Source organism: Xenopus tropicalis, chromosome 7, assembly GCF_000004195.4.
Source record: "Xenopus tropicalis strain Nigerian chromosome 7, UCB_Xtro_10.0, whole genome shotgun sequence".
Lineage (NCBI taxonomy): Eukaryota > Metazoa > Chordata > Amphibia > Anura > Pipidae > Xenopus > Xenopus tropicalis.
Window position 1 is genome coordinate 93501110 of NC_030683.2, and position 23810 is coordinate 93524919.

General features: G+C 38.2%; 1 protein-coding gene across 2 annotated transcripts in view; it reads left to right on the top strand.

Moving 5' to 3' along the window:
- Positions 1-23239, top strand: part of c1qtnf12 (C1q and TNF related 12) — a 46573-nt gene extending 23334 nt beyond the window's left edge. The window contains exons 2-8 of one of the 2 annotated variants that reach the window (NM_001016365.3): positions 2202-2321; positions 5045-5165; positions 6528-6712; positions 7432-7540; positions 8121-8211; positions 19360-19438; positions 22505-23228. In NM_001016365.3, coding sequence (NP_001016365.2) covers positions 2202-2321; positions 5045-5165; positions 6528-6712; positions 7432-7540; positions 8121-8211; positions 19360-19438; positions 22505-22603 — 804 coding nt within the window. In that variant the 3' untranslated portion in view covers positions 22604-23228. Of the gene's footprint in view, positions 1-2201; positions 2322-5044; positions 5166-6527; positions 6713-7431; positions 7541-8120; positions 8212-19359; positions 19439-22504 lie in introns of both variants that reach the window. The other variant, XM_012966573.2, reaches the window with a different exon arrangement.
- The last annotated feature ends 571 nt before the right edge of the window (positions 23240-23810 follow it).

Sequence of the window (23810 nt, forward strand, 5' to 3'; positions counted from 1 at the left end):
TAGACAAACATTAATAATAGTCCTGCCTCTCACTTGATGGAGGCTTTCCATAGCCAGGTAAAAGTACTGTTATGGAGCAAATAAAGCCGTTTTTCGCTACAATGCCATAAAGGAGTTACTGAAATGCTACTTTAAACTTTACACATATGAAAAGTTAAGGGCAAAAGAGCTTATCATCTAAGCAAGAATACATTTGAGAACTGACATTTTTTAGAGGTTTAGCTTCATAACATTAGATTCCTTGCATTATGTTTCTCTTAAACTATACGCTGAGACAAATTCATACAATGAAATGTAATACTTTACCCCTAAACCCCTATACTGATCAAAATGTAACTATAAACCAACCATGGCATTTGATATCATGTGGCTTCAAATGCATTAACATAGGCACTGGCATCCAACTATCAATTCACATGTCAGCTGAGGCAGTGTTTTTCCAATTGTGATGCTCGCTGTTAATGCCGAAGGGACTTTTTGCTGCTAATATATGCCAGTAGTTGGTGTTACTTCTTTGTAGTGGTGCCAGCCTCCTCTCCTTCTGCAGTGAACGGAGAATCTAGAAGGATATTGTTTCCAAGGCAGATCTTGGCATCAAAACTGTTCTATTTCTAGCTTTTTTGGGGCAATGCAAAAGCTTAAATAGGTGTATATACCCAGAGTCTAAATTTTAATGTTGGTGATAACGTTTTAAATGGGGAATCACATAAAACTCCTGAGCCACTAGAGAACCCCCATAGTAAAGTAATGCTACATTCAATTTAGGATATTCTTTTCTATTTCTAATATCTTTCATATTATAGGGCAGTTAGAAATGATAAAAAAAAAAACCTTCCATATTGAAGGTTTCGGGTAACCATCCTACTAGAATTAGGTACCATGAAATATTGGGAAAAAGCATTATAAAAAAAGAATTTATTTGCAGCAGTATAGTCAGTCTGGGGCTAACGCCTAAGGGCAAATCCTAGGATAATTAGTTGTGCTGAAACTTGTAAAATCTGCTTCATGGGATCTTCGGCTTCTCTAGCAATGTCCTGCTTGTGTAATGTGTTGGGGCCAGAAGAACAGGAACAGCACCTCTTGTCTTTGTAGATTAAAATGCCTTTATTGCAAAGTTTTTGGGGGCAAACAACAACAGCAGCAGCAACGTTTAAGGTCACATAAGACCTTTTATCATAAAAGGTCTTATGTGACCTGAAACGTTGCTGCTGTTGTTGTTTGCCCCCAAAAACTTTGCAATAAAGGCATTTTAATCTACAAAGACAAGAGGTGCTGTTCCTGTTCTTCTGTACCAGGATATGCCGATGGAACGTGGCCATTGGGGAACCTGCACTACTTCTAACTAATCACAAGGCTTGGTGCTGACTACTACTCTCCATAATGTGTTAGGGCCAACTAAAATTTGACATTTTTGTTAAGCATAATAAATATAGCAAAACAAAAGCTAAAGGGTTACAGGTTACCTGTCATCTAAGCATCACATTCAACAGACACTTGGAACTCTCCTGCTACCAGCTTCTGTAAAATCCCCTGCCTTTGTTCAGTTTCGTTCATTTCTCTAGCAGTTATTATGAATAACTTCAGCGTGTCCAAAAACTGGCTCATTAATTTAGTCACTGCCGCAGACACATCATCTATTCTACAACCATAGATAGCTTTTTTGTTTCTCTTCGCCTCCCTCCTTGGCAGGGCTGAGGTGTCGCAGAATGTAAAAGAGGCAAATTAGACAGACGTGCATATTTTCAGATGCTGAAGTCAGGTGGAATTGGAGCCCATTAATTAAAACTGGAAGAATGGAAGGCCTGGATTTGTTAAAAAGGAGTCATTTTCTTGAAAAAATATTAAGATGAATATACGTATGTAGTCAGTAGTTTACATCAGTTGTCTTGGGCAACGTGAAGACCTTAAACCTGCACATTGTTCGTTTCTAAATTATTACCTTCCTTTTAATGCTTTCCTCATCAAATGTTGTCCGACTTTTGCCTGGGTGGTCCATATTTCTTTAGACATGTGTGCTGGCAGTCTAGATCCTATAAAATGATGTAATACAATGAAATCTATCCTATTCTGAGCCAGGCTCTGTACTTGACAGAAGCCAATATGAGCTCCATCAGAGGAGTAGGCCACCAGCTAGACAGACATCTTATTTAAATGGAATGTTAAAAACATCTTGTGTTCTTTTGCTTTTCTTTATTTCACAGTTGTCTGAAACTCCAGATCCTGGACTACCAGATGCTTACACAACCTGGTTGGGGTTTGTGGGCCGAACTGATGATGGGGCAAACTCTAAAAAGAAATGTAAGGGGAAGGACAAGAAACTAGTAAGTTCCAAGGGCATTAAATAATATTTATTGTGATATATGCACAATAAAATCACCTAGAATAGTGTTCGTATTATAGTGTATCAAAAGCAGGAGACCAAAGTGAGCAGAAACAATTGAAACAAATCACGACAGGGCAGGCAATTTAGAAGTTACTATCATTCAGAACTTTCATTCCCATATAATCATACCTTACTGTAAACAGTATTTAAAGGAGCAACAATCGGTAGCTTGACTGAATATAAAGGAAAAAAACATACATTTCAAGTGAATAAATTATACATATATGCAGGCTAATTCTGTGGAGTTTATGAATTGATAATTATGTATTTGATAAATCTCCTTTAAAGGAGAACTAAACCCCCCATGTACAAACCCCCCTTAACTGCCCTGCATCGACCCCCCCTTACCTCTCCCTTTTCGCATAGCCTATAAATTTGAAAGTGGCCCTATAGAAAAACCCAAGCTAAAAGCAGAGTAGTGCAGTAGCGTACCTAGGCGTCGTCTTCTGTTCAGGTCTCCACGCCGACACGGACCCTGCTTGAGCATGCACAGTTATAGGCTATGCAAGAAGGGAGAGGTGAGGGGAGTTGATGCAGGGTAGTTAAGGGGGCTTTTGTAACTGGGGGGTGGGGTTAGTTCTCCCTTAAAAATGAGGATCATGTAGATGCATCACTTGCACTAACATAATAAAATCTTCTAAATGTAAATGTAAAATTAATCAATTATTGGAAAAATGTTCAAATATCAAATGTGTTGGGAAGAAAAACACCCTTTTTAAACTGAATCATATGCTGGATGTTAATAAGAAAGATCCAGGTTTACATGTCTACAATAATGATAACTACAAAATTATCTGTAATTCGTATTAATTATGTCTATGAGATGGCAATGGCACCTCTGTGCTTTTGGAACTGGAAACAAACTGAATTTTTCAGTTGAATATTTTCAAACCACTAGACTTTTGTCAATGATTTTCCATGGACGTGTAGAAGTAATATTTAATCAATATTCATTTAATTTACTTTATTTTAAATGTTTTCTCTGGGTTGGTTATATTCTTTCAGGCTATGGGTTGTTGCTCTTGTGAAGTGTAAGAATGTTGGATGTAAAGGCAAGTGATTCAGTGCTTTAGGAAGGATTTAGGAACATGTCAGTATCAGTTAAAACACTGCTTGTGGGGTTGGTGTATTGAGCCTAAATTGGCACAGACGTTTGTATAAAAATAAAAGCAGAACCAGTTTATAGACCGACTATTAATTTCCAGGGTGTCTGTTTTACCTCAGTTTGTTTTGGTTTTTACTGGGTCTTAGGTGCTGATAGTCTCCAAGCAAATAGGTTGCTCACACTTTAATGCAGAATTCAGCTATGGGTGCACATCCAGCTGGGTCCTTCCACTCCTGGAACAACTTGTACAAGAACTGTCATAGGCAGCACTCCATTATGTAAAATGCCCAGATGCTGATATTGCAGGATAGTGCAGTTGGGCCCACTTTGTAAAGACTTCATTCTGACCTGTGTCTTTATTCTCTGCTTTTTGAGATGAACGCCATAGGTTATGTTTGTTATTATAACCAGTGATTGTGTCTGGATGTCTGCACAAGCCATTCCATAAGTGCCCTCCCAGGAGACTCAAGGAGTTGTTAGACTACCATACTACATAGTAGTAATATACTTCTATTTCAATATTAGAGGAATTATCTTACTCTCTTGTAATGAATAGGTAGCTTTATAAACAATTTTATAAAGATAATGAAAATGAACATTGGGATGTATTTTGCAATGTAATTAAAACCACTTTATATAAAAAGCAAAATGATACAAATATATTTATATTGCAGTTCTCACATTCTTAAACATGGGTAAGTGGCTTTGCAGTAATACAATACAGGGCTCAGATATTCTCATAACTGCCATTGATTTACCAAGTCCCATCCCACTTTCAAAGCGTTGGAAGCATTTAGGGATTGGCGCCCTTTAACACTGCAACTAATTAGTAAAGAGAATAATTTACAATAATAACTATGGTTCATTAAACTTTTACTGACCTGCCATAACAAGTCTATGCCCCTTTTTGCCTTGCCACCTCAATAATCCACCTAAAATCTAACCCCTTTAAAGGAGGGGTTCACCTTTAAGATAACTTTTAGTATGCTAAAGAACATACTTTGCAATTGGTTTTCATTATTTATGTTATAGTTTTGAAGTATTTGCCTTTCTCCTTAATTTCTTTCCAGTTTTCCAATATAAGCCATTGATTTGGCAGCCAAATACTATTGCTCTGCATATTCCCATCTCTCATTCAAACCCTAGCAACCAGATATCTGCTGCTACCAAACCAGAGAGCTGCTGAACAAAAAGCTAGCTTACTGGAAAACCATCCAAAATCTAAAATCAGTTGCAAATTGTCTCATTATATCAATATCTACATTATACTAAACGTTAATTTAAAGATGAATTACTACTTTAAGTACTGCAAAGTGGAACTGTCCAGAGCAATTATCAGGAAATAAATGGGAACTGATTAGCAAAATGGGCTTCTGTTTGGCTTGATCCAATAACCCATACCAATGACAGTAGTTTGCTTCTGACAATGAAAGCAAACATTTAATTGGCTACTGTTGGTTATTTGCAATATTCTACAGTAAAAACATTGTTTATAAAAGCTAAACACATAACTTAACCCAGCCTAATATTTATTAACATTTATTTTGTTTTATCAGCGTGGACTGTTTGGACCACCAGGACCACCGGGACCCCAAGGACCACCTGGTCCTCCAGGAATGCCTGGAGCTGAGGTTACATATGAAGTCTTGCTACAGGATTTCAAACAAATGCTGAAAGGTAATGTATAGACACCTAGGGGCACATTTACTAATCCACGAACGTCCGAAAAGCGTCTGAATGCGATTCTTTCGTAAATTGTCGTGACTTTTTCGTAGCCATTACGACTTGCTCGTAAATTGTCGCGACTATTTCGTAGCCGTTGCGCCGAGTACGAAAGTTTCGGGTTCATTCAAGCTTCAGTATCGTGACTTTCCTTGGGCCAGGTTGGAGCTGCAGAGTGCCATTGAGCCCTATGGGAGACTTTCCTTGGGCCGGGTTGGAGCTGCAGAGGGCCATTGAGCCCTATGGGAGGCTTTCCTTGGGCCGGGTTGGAGCTGCAGAGTGCCATTGAGCCCTATGGGAGGCTTTCCTTGGGCCGGGTTGGAGCTGCAGAGTGCCATTGAGCCCTATGGGAGGCTTTCCTTGGGCCGGGTTGGAGCTGCAGAGTGCCATTGAGCCCTATGGGAGACTTTCCTTGGGCCGGGTTGGAGCTGCAGAGTGCCATTGAGCCCTATGGGAGACTTTCCTTGGGCCAGGTTGGAGCTGCAGAGTGCCATTGAGCCCTATGGGAGACTTTCCTTGGGCCGGGTTGGAGCTGCAGAGGGCCATTGAGCCCTATGGGAGACTTTCCTTGGGCCAGGTTGGAGCTGCAGAGTGCCATTGAGCCCTATGGGAGACTTTCCTTGGGCCGGGTTGGAGCTGCAGAGGGCCATTGAGCCCTATGGGAGACTTTCCTTGGGCCAGGTTGGAGCTGCAGAGTGCCATTGAGCCCTATGGGAGACTTTCCTTGGGCTAGGTTGGAGCTGCAGAGTGCCATTGAGTCCTATGGGAGGCTTCCAAAATCATGCAAAGTCGCAAAGGTTTGCCCGCCATTTACGAGCGCTCAATACGAAAAAGTTGCGACAATATACGAGCAAGTAGTAATGGCTACGAAAAAGTCGCGACAATTTACGAGCAAGTCGTAATGGCTACGAAATAGTTGCGACAATTTACGAGCAAGTCGTAATGGCTTTAAAAAAGTTGCAACAATTTACAAGCAAGTCGTAATGGCTACAAAAAGTCAAAAAGTGTTCGTTTCCAATCCGATTTTTTCCCATTTGGGATTCAGATTCGTGGATTAGTAAATCAGCCCCCTAGTTGTGTAATTATCCCCACAACCAAAGAATAGGAACTGTATTATTCATACAAGTATTATTAGTTGCTGCCAAAGATATTAATAGGGAAGGAAGGTAAAAGTTACAGCAAGACTGATAGTTTATCCTAGCCTTTGACAAAAGTAGTCGTAGTTACAAGTAAAAACTGAGTGTTTTTCCTATTTATGCAGCCAAACATTCCTAGGTTTGCAGTAAATGTAATTAATTAATTTGTATTTCCCACCAGAGGCCACAGAGCGCCGCTTGATGTCAGGTGACATCCCAGAACACACCAGCGAGCTGCCTCCCATTGTGTTACCTGTTGAGGACCTTTCTCCTTACCGACGGGTAGATGAAGGTTTCCATTGCAGACTGAAGGGACAAGTCATTGTGGACAAGAAGACTTTGGTCGAGCTCCAGAACTTTCAAATGGTGAGAGACCTTAGTTATTTCAGATATAGTGGCAGAACAACTGCAGGTGCCTTTAAAACATAGATGTGCTGCAGGGCCAGGTTCAAATAGGGCAGAGAGGGGTGTAATTAAAGGCCATCATAAAAACCTGAAAATCAAAGGATCAAGAAGCAAAGGACTAGTCAAACACTATTTCTAAGTAAATGATTTGCTTTTGTGTTAAAATATTAAAATTAGTGTGTATTTCACATTGTTAAGTTTGTATGGGATGTGCTTTTGTCTAGGTGTGTATAAGGATTAATTACATCTTAGTTGGTACAGGGTACTGTTTTTTATTACAGAGAAAAGAGAAAAAGATATTAATTAAAAAAATAAATAACTAATTATTTGATTAAGAGAAAGCCTATGGGAGATGGCCTTCCTGTAATTTGGAACTTTCTAGATAATGGGTTTCCAGATAATGGATCTCATAACTGTACTGGTTTTTTTTCAACAAATTTTCAGCTCTGGGTCTATGTGGACCTTGATTTGGACCTATATGCAGTAGTCCAAATTCAGATGAGTCAGTGACACCCACCAATCATTTCTGTCATTGGTTGTTGTTTCTTTTGGTCAGTACTCTGCATAAACTATAATACTGTATTGTATGTTTAGAGCTCAGTTGCGGAAAAAAATAGGAAGGTATAAAGCAACATATTTTTACATCAATTGTAGTAATTATATATATTTACTTACTTTAGCCAACAGCGAAGGGGTCATTCCTAAGAGGATCTGGACTGAATTTAGCGACAGGACGCTTCACAGCTTCAGTCCCCGGGATTTACCAATTCTCAGCCCATGTTCATATTGGTGAGTTCTATATTTTATATTTAATATAAGGGATTCCATTTTAGCTGTAGTTCAACTGCAGTATACTGCAGCAGGTTGCAGTATAAAAAGAATCCAATATACATGGTAACTATTAATATGGTTTGTTCTAGAGTGTAGTGTCCATCCATGTGGATAAGTATCTCACAAATCAGAATATAATTGGCAGGTTGTTGCATTTATGACTGATAATAATCAATAAAGATTAATAAAGCATATAAAGCAGTACAATGGACAACAAATACAATGGAGAAAAACTGGAATCTAGTAAAAAAAAAATATACAGTATTCCTGTGAAATCTGTTTTAGCTATTCAGCCTTGAGGGACACACCAGAAGGGTAAATTGACCAAAATATAAGGACATACTGAGAAATCTTGACTTCCAAAAAGACTCCTCAAAGGGAATGTTTCTCTATATCACCATGTGAGGCATTTTATATAAAGGGCATTTTCTTTGGGTTGATCTCCAAAATGTGTCTGGATGGAAATGTTTTATTATATAATTTAACATTAATTATCCCCAAATTTCAGAATTTGACCTTTTTATTGATTCTTTTCTAGATCACAGTGAGATCAAGAGTAAAGCGCAATTGCGCCCTCGTGACAACGTGCGGGTGTTAATATGCATTGAGTCTATGTGCCATCGATATACGTAAGTATTTAATCCTACACGGGGCTGCTAACTAATGTGCAGCTATACCGCATCAACTGAGTCAAAGATTTGGGGTGACTACAATTCTCAGTATATGGCTGTGAAGGGGAGCTGGCAGCACTCTGCACACTTCACTGTAGGATAAGAACCAATCAGCAACTAGGCTGACCTTACTTTTGTGACTGCAGGGCTATAATTGGCTCTCCCCCTCCTACTGTGCTTCTGGCAGGGACCATAAGGATACACCCACCCCTAATTTGAAACACAGACAGGGACTATAGCATACCTATGAGGAGCTCCAAGAAAGAAGCCATTATTAAAGATATTGATAATTTTTACGCCAGAGTGAAACTGGCACCATATTTTAGTCATAACTGCCTACAAGATTGGGGGGGATTAATTTATGAAATATATCTTTTTTTTAATTGTTTTTATTGAGTTTTATTTAACATAGAAAGGAAAGAGAGAAAGAAGGAGAAGGAGTAACAAAAAGAAAAGATAGAACAACATGCTATTTTGTATATTACAGTTAGTCTTTGTATAGAAACACAGCACAGGCGATATATATCTTCTTTAACTACAAAGTAATAAACTCCTGTGGACCTGGAAATACATATTTGAATAAAATACAAGCTGTAGCATGTTGGTGCATTGGTTAACATTGTAGCACTGGGGTCCTAGGTTTGATTCCAGCCAGGCTACAGTAGTATGAAATTTGCATTCTCTATGTGTTTACGAGGGTTTCCTCTGGATACTCAAGATTTCTCCCATGAAAAACATAAAGGAAGGTTAACTGGTGACGATTACATTAACATTATTGTGTGACAGAGACCTGCGGATTGTAAACTCCATACATATATGTTTTATGAAAAGTTTAAATTCCCATTTAAAGTATTAATTGTGTATCTAGAAATGGCCACTTTATAGTACCATTGTTTGAATTTAGCCCTTTTGGGAAAGTTGTTTGTAGCTGACAGCTACTATAATCAACAAAACCTTTGCCCTTTGTAAGTAAACCTTTAGTATTCTAGAACGATACCTCATTTGATTCTCATATTCTAGACTGATATTAGCAGCCAACAGGCTGAGCTTCACATTGGCTTTTACTTGCATGCTGTCCCTTTGGACATACACAGACATTGTCAAGGTTGTATGAAGAGCATCCCTGGCTGACGATGACCTTTACCACCATGCACAACACTGTAATTAATTTTCCACATGCAGAATCTGTGAGCTGATTAGTCTTTGCCACTATACTTCCTGCCAAAATTGTCTCAACTACCACCCCTATCACCCCTGTCACTGAGGTCTCTTCTACTTGTCCCCGGACTTCTATAGCAGCACCCAAAATGAGAAAGTTGAGTAATCTATGTCACTATAGCTCTTGCCAAAACTTCACAATAACCACTCTGTTTAAATAACTGAGGTGAAAATGAAGATTAAATATTGGCTGATGGGAGTGCCCTGCCTTTCTATAGATGGCCCTTGGCTGGCAGAGATGTTGGTGACTTAGCTGTAAGCTCCTATCGTTAACATTTTGTGCATCTGTCTTGGCTCAAATGTCTTTTATTGTGGTGGTTATGGCTGAATATCTTTTTAAGACATCCTTCAAGGATCCAGAGTGAGAGCCAAAAATATTGTTGTTGGAACTGTACCATTATTGCGTTTTCTGCAAAAGTATTTCTATAAAACATTTGGAGCACTTGTATTAAAAAATATACTGATAATCTTTGAAAAATGAATGTATTCACTAAAATACGAACCAATGTTTACTTAATCCCTTCTAGGCAAGGAACTGGTTAAATATAAAGGCAACCATTCTTACTTTCTTCTCTTTCTTCTATTCACACAACTCTAGCACATAATAACCGCTTGAAATAATTATACAAAAGTGAATTTACAGGAAGGTCTGACAAATGAAAAACATGAGTAGAAGCCAAATGTCTTTTCAACATATCAGTGTATTTACCTTCCCCAAATCACCCCCTCAGGTCCTGCCCCTCCTCCTGTGCTTTGGCAGGTATATGCCAAGGCAGAATCAGGTTTTGCACTTGTACCGTTATAGCCTCTCTGTCGTCAGCCTGATCTCATGCACTAGAAATGTTCCGTTCACATCCTCCTCTGCCCACCAGGCTTGGCACCAGTTATTTCCCAGCAGAATTAGTTCACTGCATCATTTTTCCAGTAAGCTGTGTCTTTTTATTGTTCTGAAGGGACAGACTGATACTGTGTCTCGGGAGCTTAGAAGCCTTAGGCACCTGGAATAATGCTTTATGCCTTTATGGATCATCAGCTACAAGGCCCAGTAGCTATGTATACACACATAAAAAACATGGAGCAATACAATGGACAATATGTGTTTTAAAGGAATTTTACTTGATCAAGTATAAAAACCTTTTTAACACTTTTTCTTGCTGAGTGAGACATGAGAACCCCCTTCATCTAGCGGGTGACATTAAAAAGTTAAGCCATGGTAAAGCTAAGCAAATAGTATTGGCCACCAGAGGCCACTGTTGCCCCTAATTCTAATAATACAGTTTAACGAGGTACACTATGGCTGTTCCTATTCACAAACAAATACAAATATGCAGATTGATTACGTCATCCATGCATAATAACCTTTGAAAATTATTTGGTTAAATTGTTGATGATTTAAATGTGCCAGAGGTACCTACACCCTTGGGGACCCCAACTTGCGTCTGGAGCATTATGACCCCTAGTGTTGTAAGCTATGTGAGTCTCTTATAGTCTGAAACTTCAGTTTGTGGGGAGTGAATTTGGCCCATAACTTCTACTAAATTATCGAAAAAGTATTAAAACCTGGTTCTTTTTTGAAGAGGAGTGAAGAGGTTCACTTTTGGAAATGCAGGGAGGACAGGCTGGAGGTTCTCTTGTGATCTTAATATGGTACTTAGCAGGAAATAGAGAGAACAGTGGATTTGTTCCATAGAAAAGTAAAAAAAAGTCTTCATGACATACAGTGCTTGGTTAGAAAGTGTGCCAATCCAGAATGCACAATCTGACAAACTGTATAGATTATCTAACAACAAGTGCAAAGGTTGTTCCCTGGCCAGGGATTTACAGCAAGGAGCTGCTCACGTTCACTAATCTAATGACGATAAAACAATTTATTTCTAACATTTTAATGCTCTTACTATTAATATTCTGAAGGAGAAACCTCCCCAATTATGACTCTGTCAGTAACAGTTTTAGTAAGGAGACAGAAACATGGGCACAGGACAGTAACTGGGAGAAACCGGAAAGGATGGAAGCATGAGATTAGGGAAAAGATAGTTGGTGGAGAGTAGGAAATCATAGGAAGTGAAAAGTTTGGAAAGGTAAAGCACTTGCATGGATGGGGAGCTGGTGTAAAAAAATCGAGGTCTTTATTATCGGCAGGATTGTTTTGCCTTCATTGATTCAATAATGAGGGATAAGGGGCCAGAGAATATATTTTAAAATTTAGGAATTTTGAGAGATTTTGCACAATTGATTCATGCTTTTCGCCTGTCATTACATTTCATTAAAAGCATAACTTTGTAGGGGTAGCTGACTTTTTGTGCCTCAGATATTATGGGAACAAGTACTGCTTCATCTTTAGATAGCCTATTCCAGAAGTTCTTGCTATTACTTTTCTGTGAACACAACATAATATTGTATGTAGACAAGAGAAGAGAGCGGCGAGCTCCCATAGCATAAAATCAATGATAATTTATTAATAAAATAATATCACTTAAAAAACTTTGAAGTACAATCAGCAAATCAAGCAAGCAGTAAGGCCCAACACTTTTCGTCAAGTCCAACGAAATGCGTTGGGCCTTACTGCTTGTTTAATATGCTTACAACATTTGTAAGTGCAATTCTTTTATTAATAAATTGTTACCATTGATTTTATGCTATGGGAGCATGCCCCCCTTTTCCCTTGTCTATTTGTAGAAATTGTTAGATTGACCTGCTACATTGAGGTGGCTGCACCCTGAATTGACCAACCACTTTTCAAGCTGCATTCATCTCTTTCTTATATGGATTTCAACTGATAGTTCCTGTTTGATCGACTACTAATTGGACCTGTATCAAGTGACTGTTTCAATTTCTGTGTGCACATAAATTTATTCTATATAGCGCCCCTTATTTTATATTGTATGTTACTATTTTTTTATAGGTAACTGTTTTTGTGTGATTTTTTCAACAGTGAAGGCTTGGGAGTTAATCATGTTAATCCAGGGTGAAAAAGAGGCACTGATCTAGTGCAACATCTATTGTACTCCCTCATGTGTTTGCTCATTTGCTAGACTGTCAATAAGAGACATGTTATGTCTGTGCACTTTTGTGGTTAGTCTACAAATCATACAGCTAAAACATCAGCTTGCTCATTAAATTTGCATTTTGTAAAATTTTTCAGATTTTAAAAAACGTTCTAAAAATGTTTTTCATTTCTATGCTAGAGCAGAAGCAGAAAATAATGTGTTTGGTATCATTTCCATAATATAAAGGAGGAAACATATCATAAATACAATCAAAGATTATTACAAAAAAAGACATCTTGGGTGTGATTTTAAACAGGGGTCATACAGGGCTGGTGGCCCAGATTTTTTAACACAGATCATGGTACCTGAATTTATGGGGTCACTTATGAACACACCCCAAACTGTGAGCCCTCCCAAGTCAATGTAATGTAGAGAACCCGTTGATGCACATCATTAACATAATTGTGGGCAAACACGCTCCTGTGCTTCAATATGGGTTCAAATTAAGTCCATCCAACTATTTCTAAAGCATGGTGCGCAACTGTGCCTACCGATGCTGGGGAACCCTGGGGCTATCACCACCATCGACCTGGCGCTAGTGCCAGAGTTTCCCACAGCGGGTTGCATCATTAGTAGATATAATTACATGTATACATGTGCTACTGGGATGCTGCTGCTTGCCAGGTGTAGCACCATCCAACAGAACCTTAGCTGAGGCAACAGCATGACAGCTCCAACTCCAATAGAGAAACTGACATTTTTTAGAGGAGAATCTGGTCACACAACAGCAAGGTACTTTACATGGAAGCCAAATGTAAGTTATAATTAGGGTGCATTTAAGCTTTTAAAGAATGCAGGATTGATACCAGATACCTGATTCCTATACTTGATACTACTCTGTGTTATAAAAGGCTTGTGTTTTTGTGATATTGTTGGAATGTGGCAGAGTGATTGCAATTCAGAATAAATATAGTAATGTTGTGACTAAATGTGGTGCCACCAGATATGTATTTAGTACAATGATGCCCACAGCAGGAGGGAGAGATCTTGGCAGGAAAACAGAATAGTGTGAGAGACCTCTGAGCAGTAATGAGCACTCATGTGGCCATCAACACCTCCACATTGCTTGCTAAGATAAATAAAGCTGTGTAAGTAGGAAAGGGAAAACCCTAATCACCAAATATGTCTCTATGTGTTAATTCCTGTATTCCAGAGACTCTGGGTTTCTTGGCAGCCAACAAGAAATGGAAATGTGGTAGACAGTCCATTGCTTGAGCTTCATTGTTCTGCAAACCACCTGTGCCCATCGACATAAGTGTCACAGAAGCCTATAACATAGCCAGAAGCTTTTTTTGCTTTTCTTCACTGACCTTTGTGTTAATAACTGAATGTATCCACAGTAGCCCTTATGTATCCTGTATTTTTCTTGGTCTGAAGAACCTCACAGCAGTGTTTAATAGCCTTTTGTATCTAATTCAGTAAAATAGAAAATCATCTATTGCTTTTGTATACCTATACAGTACACCTATACAGTATATATTTTCTCTGTTCATTCTCGTTTTAAATAATGTAACTACCATACAGCAGGTACTGTGACCATGGGAGAACCTAAAAAGGTTGTGGGACCTGCTGTACAGCTTAGCTTCCCATGCCATCCACTGCAAACATGTATGTATGTATGTATGCATAATGTTACTTATACAGCACAACTTTTTATAGTTTCCATTTCACTTTAAGGACATCATACAGCTCTGTAACTTTTTATGTCACCTGAATGTCCAAAACTTGGTATTTGTAGTACACCTAACATTGATGTATCTGGAAATGATAGAGGTTAACGATATGAAATGTGTTCCCTAGCCTGTCCAGTGCTCTAAGCCTCATTCTGAGCAATTCTAACCTATACAAACAATATACTGTAAGAACACCCACTGATAGATACGGACTTTGTGCTGTAGATCCCCTATGCAGTCACTGTACTATGGGATACATAGGATAAGGCAGACCTTAATTAAAACTATACATATTATTATTATTTATATAGCAATGCTTTAGAGTTCTTACTGTACATTATACATAGTATAATAAACCCTTCCTGTATAATGAACAACATTGAAGAAAATAGAAACTACTGTAAATTATACATGGGATAATGAAGCTTTTACTGTAATTAATGAATAATGAACTCCTTCCCATAATTATATGAATAGCAGACTCCTTCCTTTACATTAAACAAGCTATAATAAACACGTAACTATATACTATATGGGTATTAAATGGTACTGACTATATGGATCTTAACGTTTTATGTGGATACCTATTGTGTTCAGTGTTAAAGTAATAACCATGGGAGAGAATTTAGTGGCACATGCTCAATGAACAGTTATTAAGAATATGACTAGGTAATGGCCATCTTTGGCATAGAATATGCTTTGCAGGTTTTGGGACACCAAGGAAACTTCTAAAACTGACTCTGATTCCTATAGATATGCATTTAGAAACCATCATATGGCTCTTTAAAAGTTTTGTGGTATTGAGTAGTGATGAGTGAATCCGTTCCCATTTTGCTTTGCCAAACAATTCTGGAACCTGCTGAAAAATTTGCGAAATGGTGAAAATGTTGCCAATGCAGCTACCACGACTTTTTTTTTTTAAGAACGTTTTGAGAAGATAATAAGGCATGAGATAAAGGAATACAGTTTGCATGCTTAATTCAAAGTAATTGATTGTTAACAAGCAATCATTTTACAATTATTCGTAATAATTTTGTTGCTTGAAATCACTGTGGAGTCTAGACCAAATGCTGAGTTTCCTGCCAAGGTCTCCCTTTACTGTACAGTACCAACTATGCGTCTCATTAGGACCTTGCTCCCCTATATTTAATAATAAAAGGAGGCAGTGGGTGGCAATCATCTCTCAACGCACCAGAGGCCCCCCTTTTAGATTAGAGGAACGGAGCTTCCATTTGAAGCAGCGTAGGTGGTTTTTCACGGTGAGGGCAGTGAGGTTGGGGAATGCCCTTCCTAGAGATGTGGTAATGGCAGACTCTGTTAATGCCTTTAAGAGGGGCCTGGATGATTTCTTGAACAATCAGAATATCCAAGGCTATTGTGATACTAATATCTACAGTTAGTACTAGTGGTTGTATATATAGTTTATGTATGTGAGTGTATAGATTGGTAGGTGTGGGTTGTGTGTGCTGGGTTTACTTGGAAGGGTTGAACTTGATGGACTCTGGTCTTTTTTCAACCCTATGTAACTATGTAACTATCTAACTATCTCTGGCTCACTGACTTCCCTGCCTCTCTACCAGTCACACCTGAAGCTTGGACGAGACTGGCATCAACTCTTCATGCTTCTGGTCAGCAATTTCTGACAGAGAGCAAGGGAGAGAAAGTCCAGAGATGTACAGCAGTATTGGTGTGCATGGGGTGCCACACCAGAAGTCATATAATTAAAGGCTTGGGCTTGGGCTCTGGACATTAATTGACATTAAATGACCTGGACATTAAATGACCTGAGTTTTGCATGGGAGGCAGTGAATTCTCAGCTGATTGTCTCTTCTGAGGATTTTCTTATCCCTCTGCACCTCACAGATTGTTTTGCTTTGAGTGTACTTTAAGGATACAGAACTGTTTCTCAAAACCCACTTCAGTTTCATATGATAAATGTTGTAGGGGTAGAGTTAAGGTTATGTAAGCACATATATATCACAGAACTTTGCTATTGGATTACAGATAAAATACATATTTTCCTCTACAGGCTGGAAAATGTAAAGAGAAAAATGGCACAGTCAGTCACAGTACTACAGTAGGCTTCTAGATTTTGTATCTAGGGCGAAGACAAACAGGGGACGATTAACCAGCGCGTCTTTTTAAAAAATTGTGGCGACTAATTGCCATACTGCGAATCGCCACAATAAGTCCCCGTGGTCGTAGTCGTGCCTACTCATCACCCTGTGTGTCTTCGCTCTTACAGTTTATATATATATCCTGTATTTGACTAGTTTTGTTTTCCTTAATAGATAAAATAAGCACAAATACTAACATGCACTCAGGCCATTCCTGCAAAGTTACATTTATATTATAGTAGGAGCTGCCACACTACTTTTTTTTTTTTTTAATTAAGCTACAAGCCTGCTGTCTATTTATGACTTGTGGAAGTGGTTGTTATTGTGGAGAATTTTTAAGATAAACTTCTTTCAAAGAAAAAACAATACACACTAGGAGCTACGTGTTCCTTTGAGTTGTTGGATTTAGCCAAATACTGAATATACAACATATAAGAACCCAAAATGCATATTTATATTTGAGTAGAATCAAAAAACCTGCATCCCCTGTGAACACAATTCTTTTATCTTCTGTGTCATATTCTGGTGTCCAGTGCTTTAAAGTCTCTAGTACAGCAGTTCCCAGACTGCATAGCAGGACCCCCAGGGAGAGCTCTGAAGAGTGTTGGGGGCTCATTCTGAAGGCTAGTTAGGGTAAGATTTTTTCTGAAACTATTTGGCTGAAAGATGTTCAATTTAGCTAAATCTAGAACTTACAAGAAATGCTGGGATTTGTCCAAATCGAAAACAAAAACTAGTATTTGGTGCATTTCTAAAATAAATCCTACATATTTATGTATAGGTTATATATAGGCATTATGGTTGAAGATGATGGACGTACGTCTTTTTTCGATGTTACTATTGAATATTTTCATTTATGTGACTGACAGAAGATATGTCAAATGATTAACTTTTTTGTATACCTCCTACAAGTCAGCTCTCTCACTCACACTAGATAAACACCATTACCTGGTCATTATCTGCCTCTGCCATAAAGGTTTCATGGGGATGATAAAGTGGCACAGTGTAGCACAGCCTTTCTTTCAGTGTTTGTGCAATTGTGGTTGTAGCTTAATAAGAAAATGGAACCAGGTGAGACAATAGTGGACTCTAATCCAAAAAAGAAATCACAACACAATGCCTTTGTTACTTTGCAGTGAGATTTGATATAAAGGTCACAAAAGGACATTTAGAAAGTAAGGTAGGGCAGGCATAACTATGATGTTTTTTGCCAGTTTTAATTATGCGCTCCATTTTTATTAGGTTATCAAACTGATCCTTAGATGTGTTTTGCTGTTTGAATAAAGCCATTGTTTTCGCCGCTCTTAATTACATTAATTATACAATACTAAGATGCTATTAAATGAGCACTATTTTACCACCAGACATCATTTCTGGAACATAGGGTTCCTTAGATTCAGTTAATGTACATGCCATGATTCCCTGGAAGCATACTGATTTATTTGCTACGGTATGTGTTCTGGTATGCCCTGGCAGAAGATTATCTCTCCTAGAATGGCAAAATATTATTTAGCCTCCCAGTTGCAATACAGGGTGCAAATTATTTTGTCCTGTCAGGTTTTTTTGCTTCTTTTGCGGCTTACTCTCTTTTAACTAATACCTCATAACAGAGTTCTGTTCCCTATAGCATTTGGTGCCACACCCTCAGTTCAATGTGGCAGTCACTTTTACATTTTTTAACCAGAAGTAGTGCAGAGCTACTAGTGTAGTGGTGTCTCAGCAGCTCAACTGAATGATTAACTTTTTATGGGACATAGTTGCTAAAGTACATACCCAGACAAAGCCATTGAGAATTTCCCCCCCAAAAAATAAAGGACACTCACCTTCCAAATCTTTTCTTCAGTTTTTTTTTTTTACTATAATGCATAGTTTGCCAAAGTCTTGGGCTACTCGTTGGGTTGTGGGTCAAACCAGTGCATGGCAAACCCTACCTAAAGACCAACTGGAGGGAAGATTTATGGAAATGACTTATTTGCTTTCATAGATGTTCTTGGAATCCCATTTGAAAGGTTCTTTAGGATTAGATTTGCTTTTCCAATCCTGAATGAGTATTTCTAAAGCTGGTCAATGTTCCTGAACTGTAGGAAGATGATAGTCATATAATGTTTTCACATAGTTGAATTCTTGTTTAGAGTTAAGATAGGAGTATAAAGGGAATGCAAACCTAAAAATTACTTCTGCCTTCCATCAAGTAGCCATTGTGGTCAAAGCATCCCTCTCTGTTTGTCTCCACCAATAATATTGTTATATCAGGAGCACAGTGTGAAGCACATGGAGTAGTAGCAAATTGGCACCCAGTTAAATATACTCAAAAATGCTTTAGAGGGCGCTTCTGATTTAACCATCTTAGCAGCATTGAGTGGTGGACATCAGCGCAATAAGAATTACTTCATAGATATGCTGTATGTATAGATCGTGTATGCAATGGTAATTATGCAATAAACTCTTTATTTGTGATAAACAAAATGTTTGGCCAGACATGGATTCGCTGCAAAATTTCACATATCGCCATTGTCTAATTTTTTTGTGAAATGGGCGCAGTGAGGAAAAAGTCACAGCATGTCAAAAAAAGTTGCATAAAAAAGTTGTGCGGTAAATGTGTTTCGCCAATTTTTTTGCAGTTTCACCAATTTTTTTCTGAAGCGAAATGGGACAGATTTGTTCATCACTACACTCTATTATACTGAAATAATTCCATTTCACTGTGTCATTACTTTTATTTTCTTTAACTTGTGAAAATATTGATCAAATGAAAATTCATATAATTTGAAGTCCATGCACATTCTATTAGACTATGCTAATTAAAACAGTGGTGTAATTAATCCCTCTCCTGGTCCTAATGCCAACCCCATAAAAAACAGATCCCCACAGTCTGCAACACTTTGCAGGTCTTGTTCTTCCTTCAGCTCATGTCTCAGAAGAGTTGACAATCTTATATTGTTCTTATATATAGTATAAAAAAGTATTTTATTAGTTGTAAAGTTTCAGCTGCAAAACTGTTAATGCAGACACAAATCAGGACATTTATATTGAGAAATGTTGTCGTTTTAGGTCGCTGGAAGTCATTGCTGGTTTGGAAAGCAACAGTAAGATATTCACTGTTCACGTGCAAGGGTTGTTACAGTTGCAGGTAAGAAAAAGAAGGGATCTTTCTTTGGGTGCAACTAGGTGTGAAATAAATATCACTTTATTAGCACCAGATATCTTGAAGCGGCTGCACTTGGGGGAAGGTAATGAAAACGAATTGTTTCTTCTGTAATTGTACCTTTTATTTATATTCTTCTGATTTGTATGAAGATGAATCATGTAACATTTAGTCTTGCCATTCCATACAGGACTTAACAAGTCAGTAAACTCATCTCTCTAATTAACAATGTTATTCTCTTTAGCTTTGACTATTGTGTTCTTGTACTAACACTCTTTCACTACACCTCTCTTGTTTAAAACATGATACAAATCCCCCACAAAGCAGTAAGTTCAAGTGGGGATATTCCCACCCCTCCGCTTTTTAGCCTCAGGGGCTAATTACAAGAGATCTGATATTATGCTACATGTATTTGCTTTACATATACAATGTGTTAACTGGAATCCCTGTGTATATATTATTACATGTGTTTTTATATCAAAACCACAGTAGCTATTTTATTGATGTGACTGAAAAACAATCTGCAAAGGATACAACCCAAGCCATTTAGTAGTTATTTTGACTAAGTATTGCATACTTGGAAGAATAAGTGATACAGTATATATTACCTATAGTCTCACAACTGTGATGCTGACCAGACAGATAAAAAACCATATTATTTTCCTGCTCCAAAACTTATTCTAGTACATTCTATTCTACACATGGTTTTACAAGAGGTATTAGTAGGTAATATCAAGGTAATCTACTTGACTGGATATTAGTACAATGTATAACATACCCACACAAGCAGCCAATGCAAATGGCTGATGCATCACTGAACCGGGTCCTTTGGCCAAATCAGCTTTGGTGTCTTTGCTTTATGTAGGGCCCCATCCATAAACCTATGAACAAAATATTTGGTTGGGAATCCATTTTCAGTGGAACTGTATGATCTTTCTTGTGTGTGTATCTCTGGGGCCAATGAAACTTTGAATTTGAGGGTTCCAAGTGGTTTTTCAGGATCTGGTAGACTTCATTTTGCATGTTAGAATACAACAGAGAGGTAGATGAGAAAAATTACATTTGGGGATTGGGTATAAAGTGAAAAGTCTGATATTTATTAATAATGTGTATTTGTAGTAGACCACATGCAAAAAATATATTAATTGGACACAAAATACATCTAAAGACATTCTGTCTGTGACTTTTTCCATGCAGAATAAATCGGAGTCGATTGAAGTTTGAAGTTGCCACATTTTTCATGACAAGATTTAGCTGTGAACACACTGTCTGTGCAGTCTAAATGAGACGCTAGACCCATGTTTGTGATGACAGATTGTTTTAGACAAAGTAATTAACAAAATGAAAAACAAATAGATGGCGAGAATAAATATCCAGCAGCACAGAATGCTTTCAGTAAAGCTGTTTGTTTGTTTGTTCATTATGGTCCTCATTTCAACAGTTAACCTAAAGCTTACATTCTAAAGCTGGTTACATATACATATCAATTATCCAGCTCAACAGACTATGGGGTGAATGATTTGCATGCAGTTTGGCAACACACATAGGAATGTGTGTATGAGCCAACTAAATGGATTGTAGGTAAGTGCTTAGGAGGTTCCAACCTTCAATTCTAACTGATCCTACAATCAATTGTGGCCAGTCAGGTGTTCCATATACCTGTAGATACTTTGTTTTTATTTGTGCCCTGGATCCAGTGGGGATAAACTGACTTCTTTTTTAAACCAACTAAATGGCTTGGTATGTCTCCTACCCAACTGTGATAGCCTGACTGACAAAGTCTACCATAGCGTAGAGCAGGGATAGCCTATCTGACAAGCACAGTGTAAAGCAGGGATAGCCTATCTAACAAGCATAGTGTAGAGCAGGGATAGCCTATCTAACAAGCATAGTGTAGAGCAGGGATAGCCTATCTAACAAGCATAGTGTAGAGCAGGGATAGCCTATCTGACAAGCATAGTGTAGAGCAGGGATAGCCTATCTGACAAGCATAGCGTAGAGCAGGGATAGCCTATCTAACAAGCATAGTGTAGAGCAGGGATAGCCTATCTGACAAGCATAGTGTAGAGCAGGGATAGCCTATCTAACAAGCATAGTGTAGAGCAGGGATAGCCTATCTAACAAGCATAGTGTAGAGCAGGGATAGCCTATCTAACAAGCATAGTGTAGAGCAGGGATAGCCTATCTGACAAGCATAGCGTAGAGCAGGGATAGCCTATATGAAATATATGAAAGCAGTTCTAATGTGTAGAGCTGGCTCCTTCTGAAAGCTCAGACTCAGGTACAGTGCACTGAGTGTATTCAAGAATACAACTTTAAATGGTAGAGTGAATTATTTGCTATGTAAACAGTGTAATTTAGAAAAAAATTATACCATAAAAATCATGACAGTATCCCTTTAAGAGAGAAATAGTTACTTGTACTTAAGAGACACCTTGAGCGGTAATGAAAACCTTTTTGCACCTTGAATACCTTTAGATGTATGCTCACAGAAGGCACTATATTTCTCTCATGCAGTTGAAGCAATTAGCTAAGGTTTATGTTATGTTGTTATTATCTTGCTAATGCCACATCAAACTCTACTGAAGAAAAGATGGCTTTACAGTCTGTTTATTTGATATTTGTTTTGTTTCATTGAAAATCTTGGAATCATAAAATTCTGCAAAGCCGTTCTTTCTTCAGTTAGTTTTCTGGAACATTAGCAGTTGTCTGCATGAGACAGCTAGCTATGAGTGGTATTGTTTTTGGACTGAATAGACCTTATATTGTGAGCCATTAGACTTCCACTGCAACATTTGTTTTTGTAGTAGATGAGCAGCTTTAAAATAGACCTGAAGCATTTGGTTTGTTCCTCTGCTTTGGTTCCAAGAACATTACACAGGGAAATGTTATTGTAGTGACAGTTTATAAAAGCAATGGACTGTGCGTTTCATCGTATGCAAATACCATCTCGGGCGTGTTCATTCAATGCTGAAAAAGAGATTTTTTAGAACAAGAACTTATCTATATGTGCATCACTATAATGCAAATATTCCTTTTGTGTCTTAATAGGTTGGCCAATACACCTCTATATTTGTGGACAACAGTGCTGGAGCTCCAATCACTGTACAAAATGGGTCTGATTTTATGGGCATTCTTATGGGTCTTTAAGCAAACCCCGAGAACTGCAGAAAGCTTCTCTTTGACTCCAAACCAGCGACATTCCGACTAACACATTCAGACACCTGCAAAGAATAACAATTTCATGTGGTCCAGTCAAGATCTGCTCCAGATTATATGCTTGGCAATTACAGCATGAGGGACAGAAATGATGTAGGACTTTTTCCCTGCTGCTGCTGCTTATAGACCTTCTACATCCAGAGAAAACATATTTCAAAGATAATGCTTTGCAAGTTCCTTTACCAGTGAAGGAGTTAATATATATCTTCTGGACACTGTAAAAATATAGTTTTAAGTAGAGGAACCCGCCCCCCTTTTTATTTGTTGCTATCGGTTGAGTCCTGGACTAGGATGGAGAGCTCAAAAAGTGCTTTTATTTTAAGACTATGCTGACTCTGTGCTGAATCAACTACTACGGACATGGTTTTTAAGGGGAACTTTTCGGTGTGGTTCCTGGATTGATCAGTAAGGAACTGAAGAAAAAGAATGGTTGTTCTTGTGACACTATTATTCCACAGATTGTTAACTCTTCGAAGCATTGAGCCCTGTATTGTTTTTATATTATAAAGTGCTGCATACAATGGCTGTATGTTAATAAACAGTACTTTCACATTAATTCAACTTTAAGATGAACAGACTACTCTTTATGCATAATGTCGTTCCAACAAACATAGCACAACCTCTAATACAATCTGCTCATAACATGACGATGGAGATTAGCATTCATTTACCAAGGTGCATATTGTAAAAACAAATCAAATCATGTTTTTTGCACACAATGCACATTTCCACCCTGGGCATCTATTTATGCAGCCTGTTGAAGAAGGGCATCCACCTACCTCAACCTTTCTTTCATGTTCTCATTGCTGGGAGAGGTGGTCATTAAGTACATGGTTCCCTTAAATTTCACTCTGCTTCTGATGCTGGATGTGCCATTTAAGGGTGCAACCAGCACGACGATGCCGAGTTTAACTGTATTCTACAGTATATTAGCATCAGACTCATGTGTTATGTGTATTGTGTGCTCATGTGCGTGTTGCACCTGTTAGAGTACATAGTTCTTGCTCCTGTTGTTAGCTAATGAGCCCTAGTATCAGAATTATTGATACAATTCTACCTAGCTCATCTCTAATCTACGATGGCAGACCGAATAAGTGAGATTTTCTCTCTAATGGTGGCCATGCACGGGCTGATTACA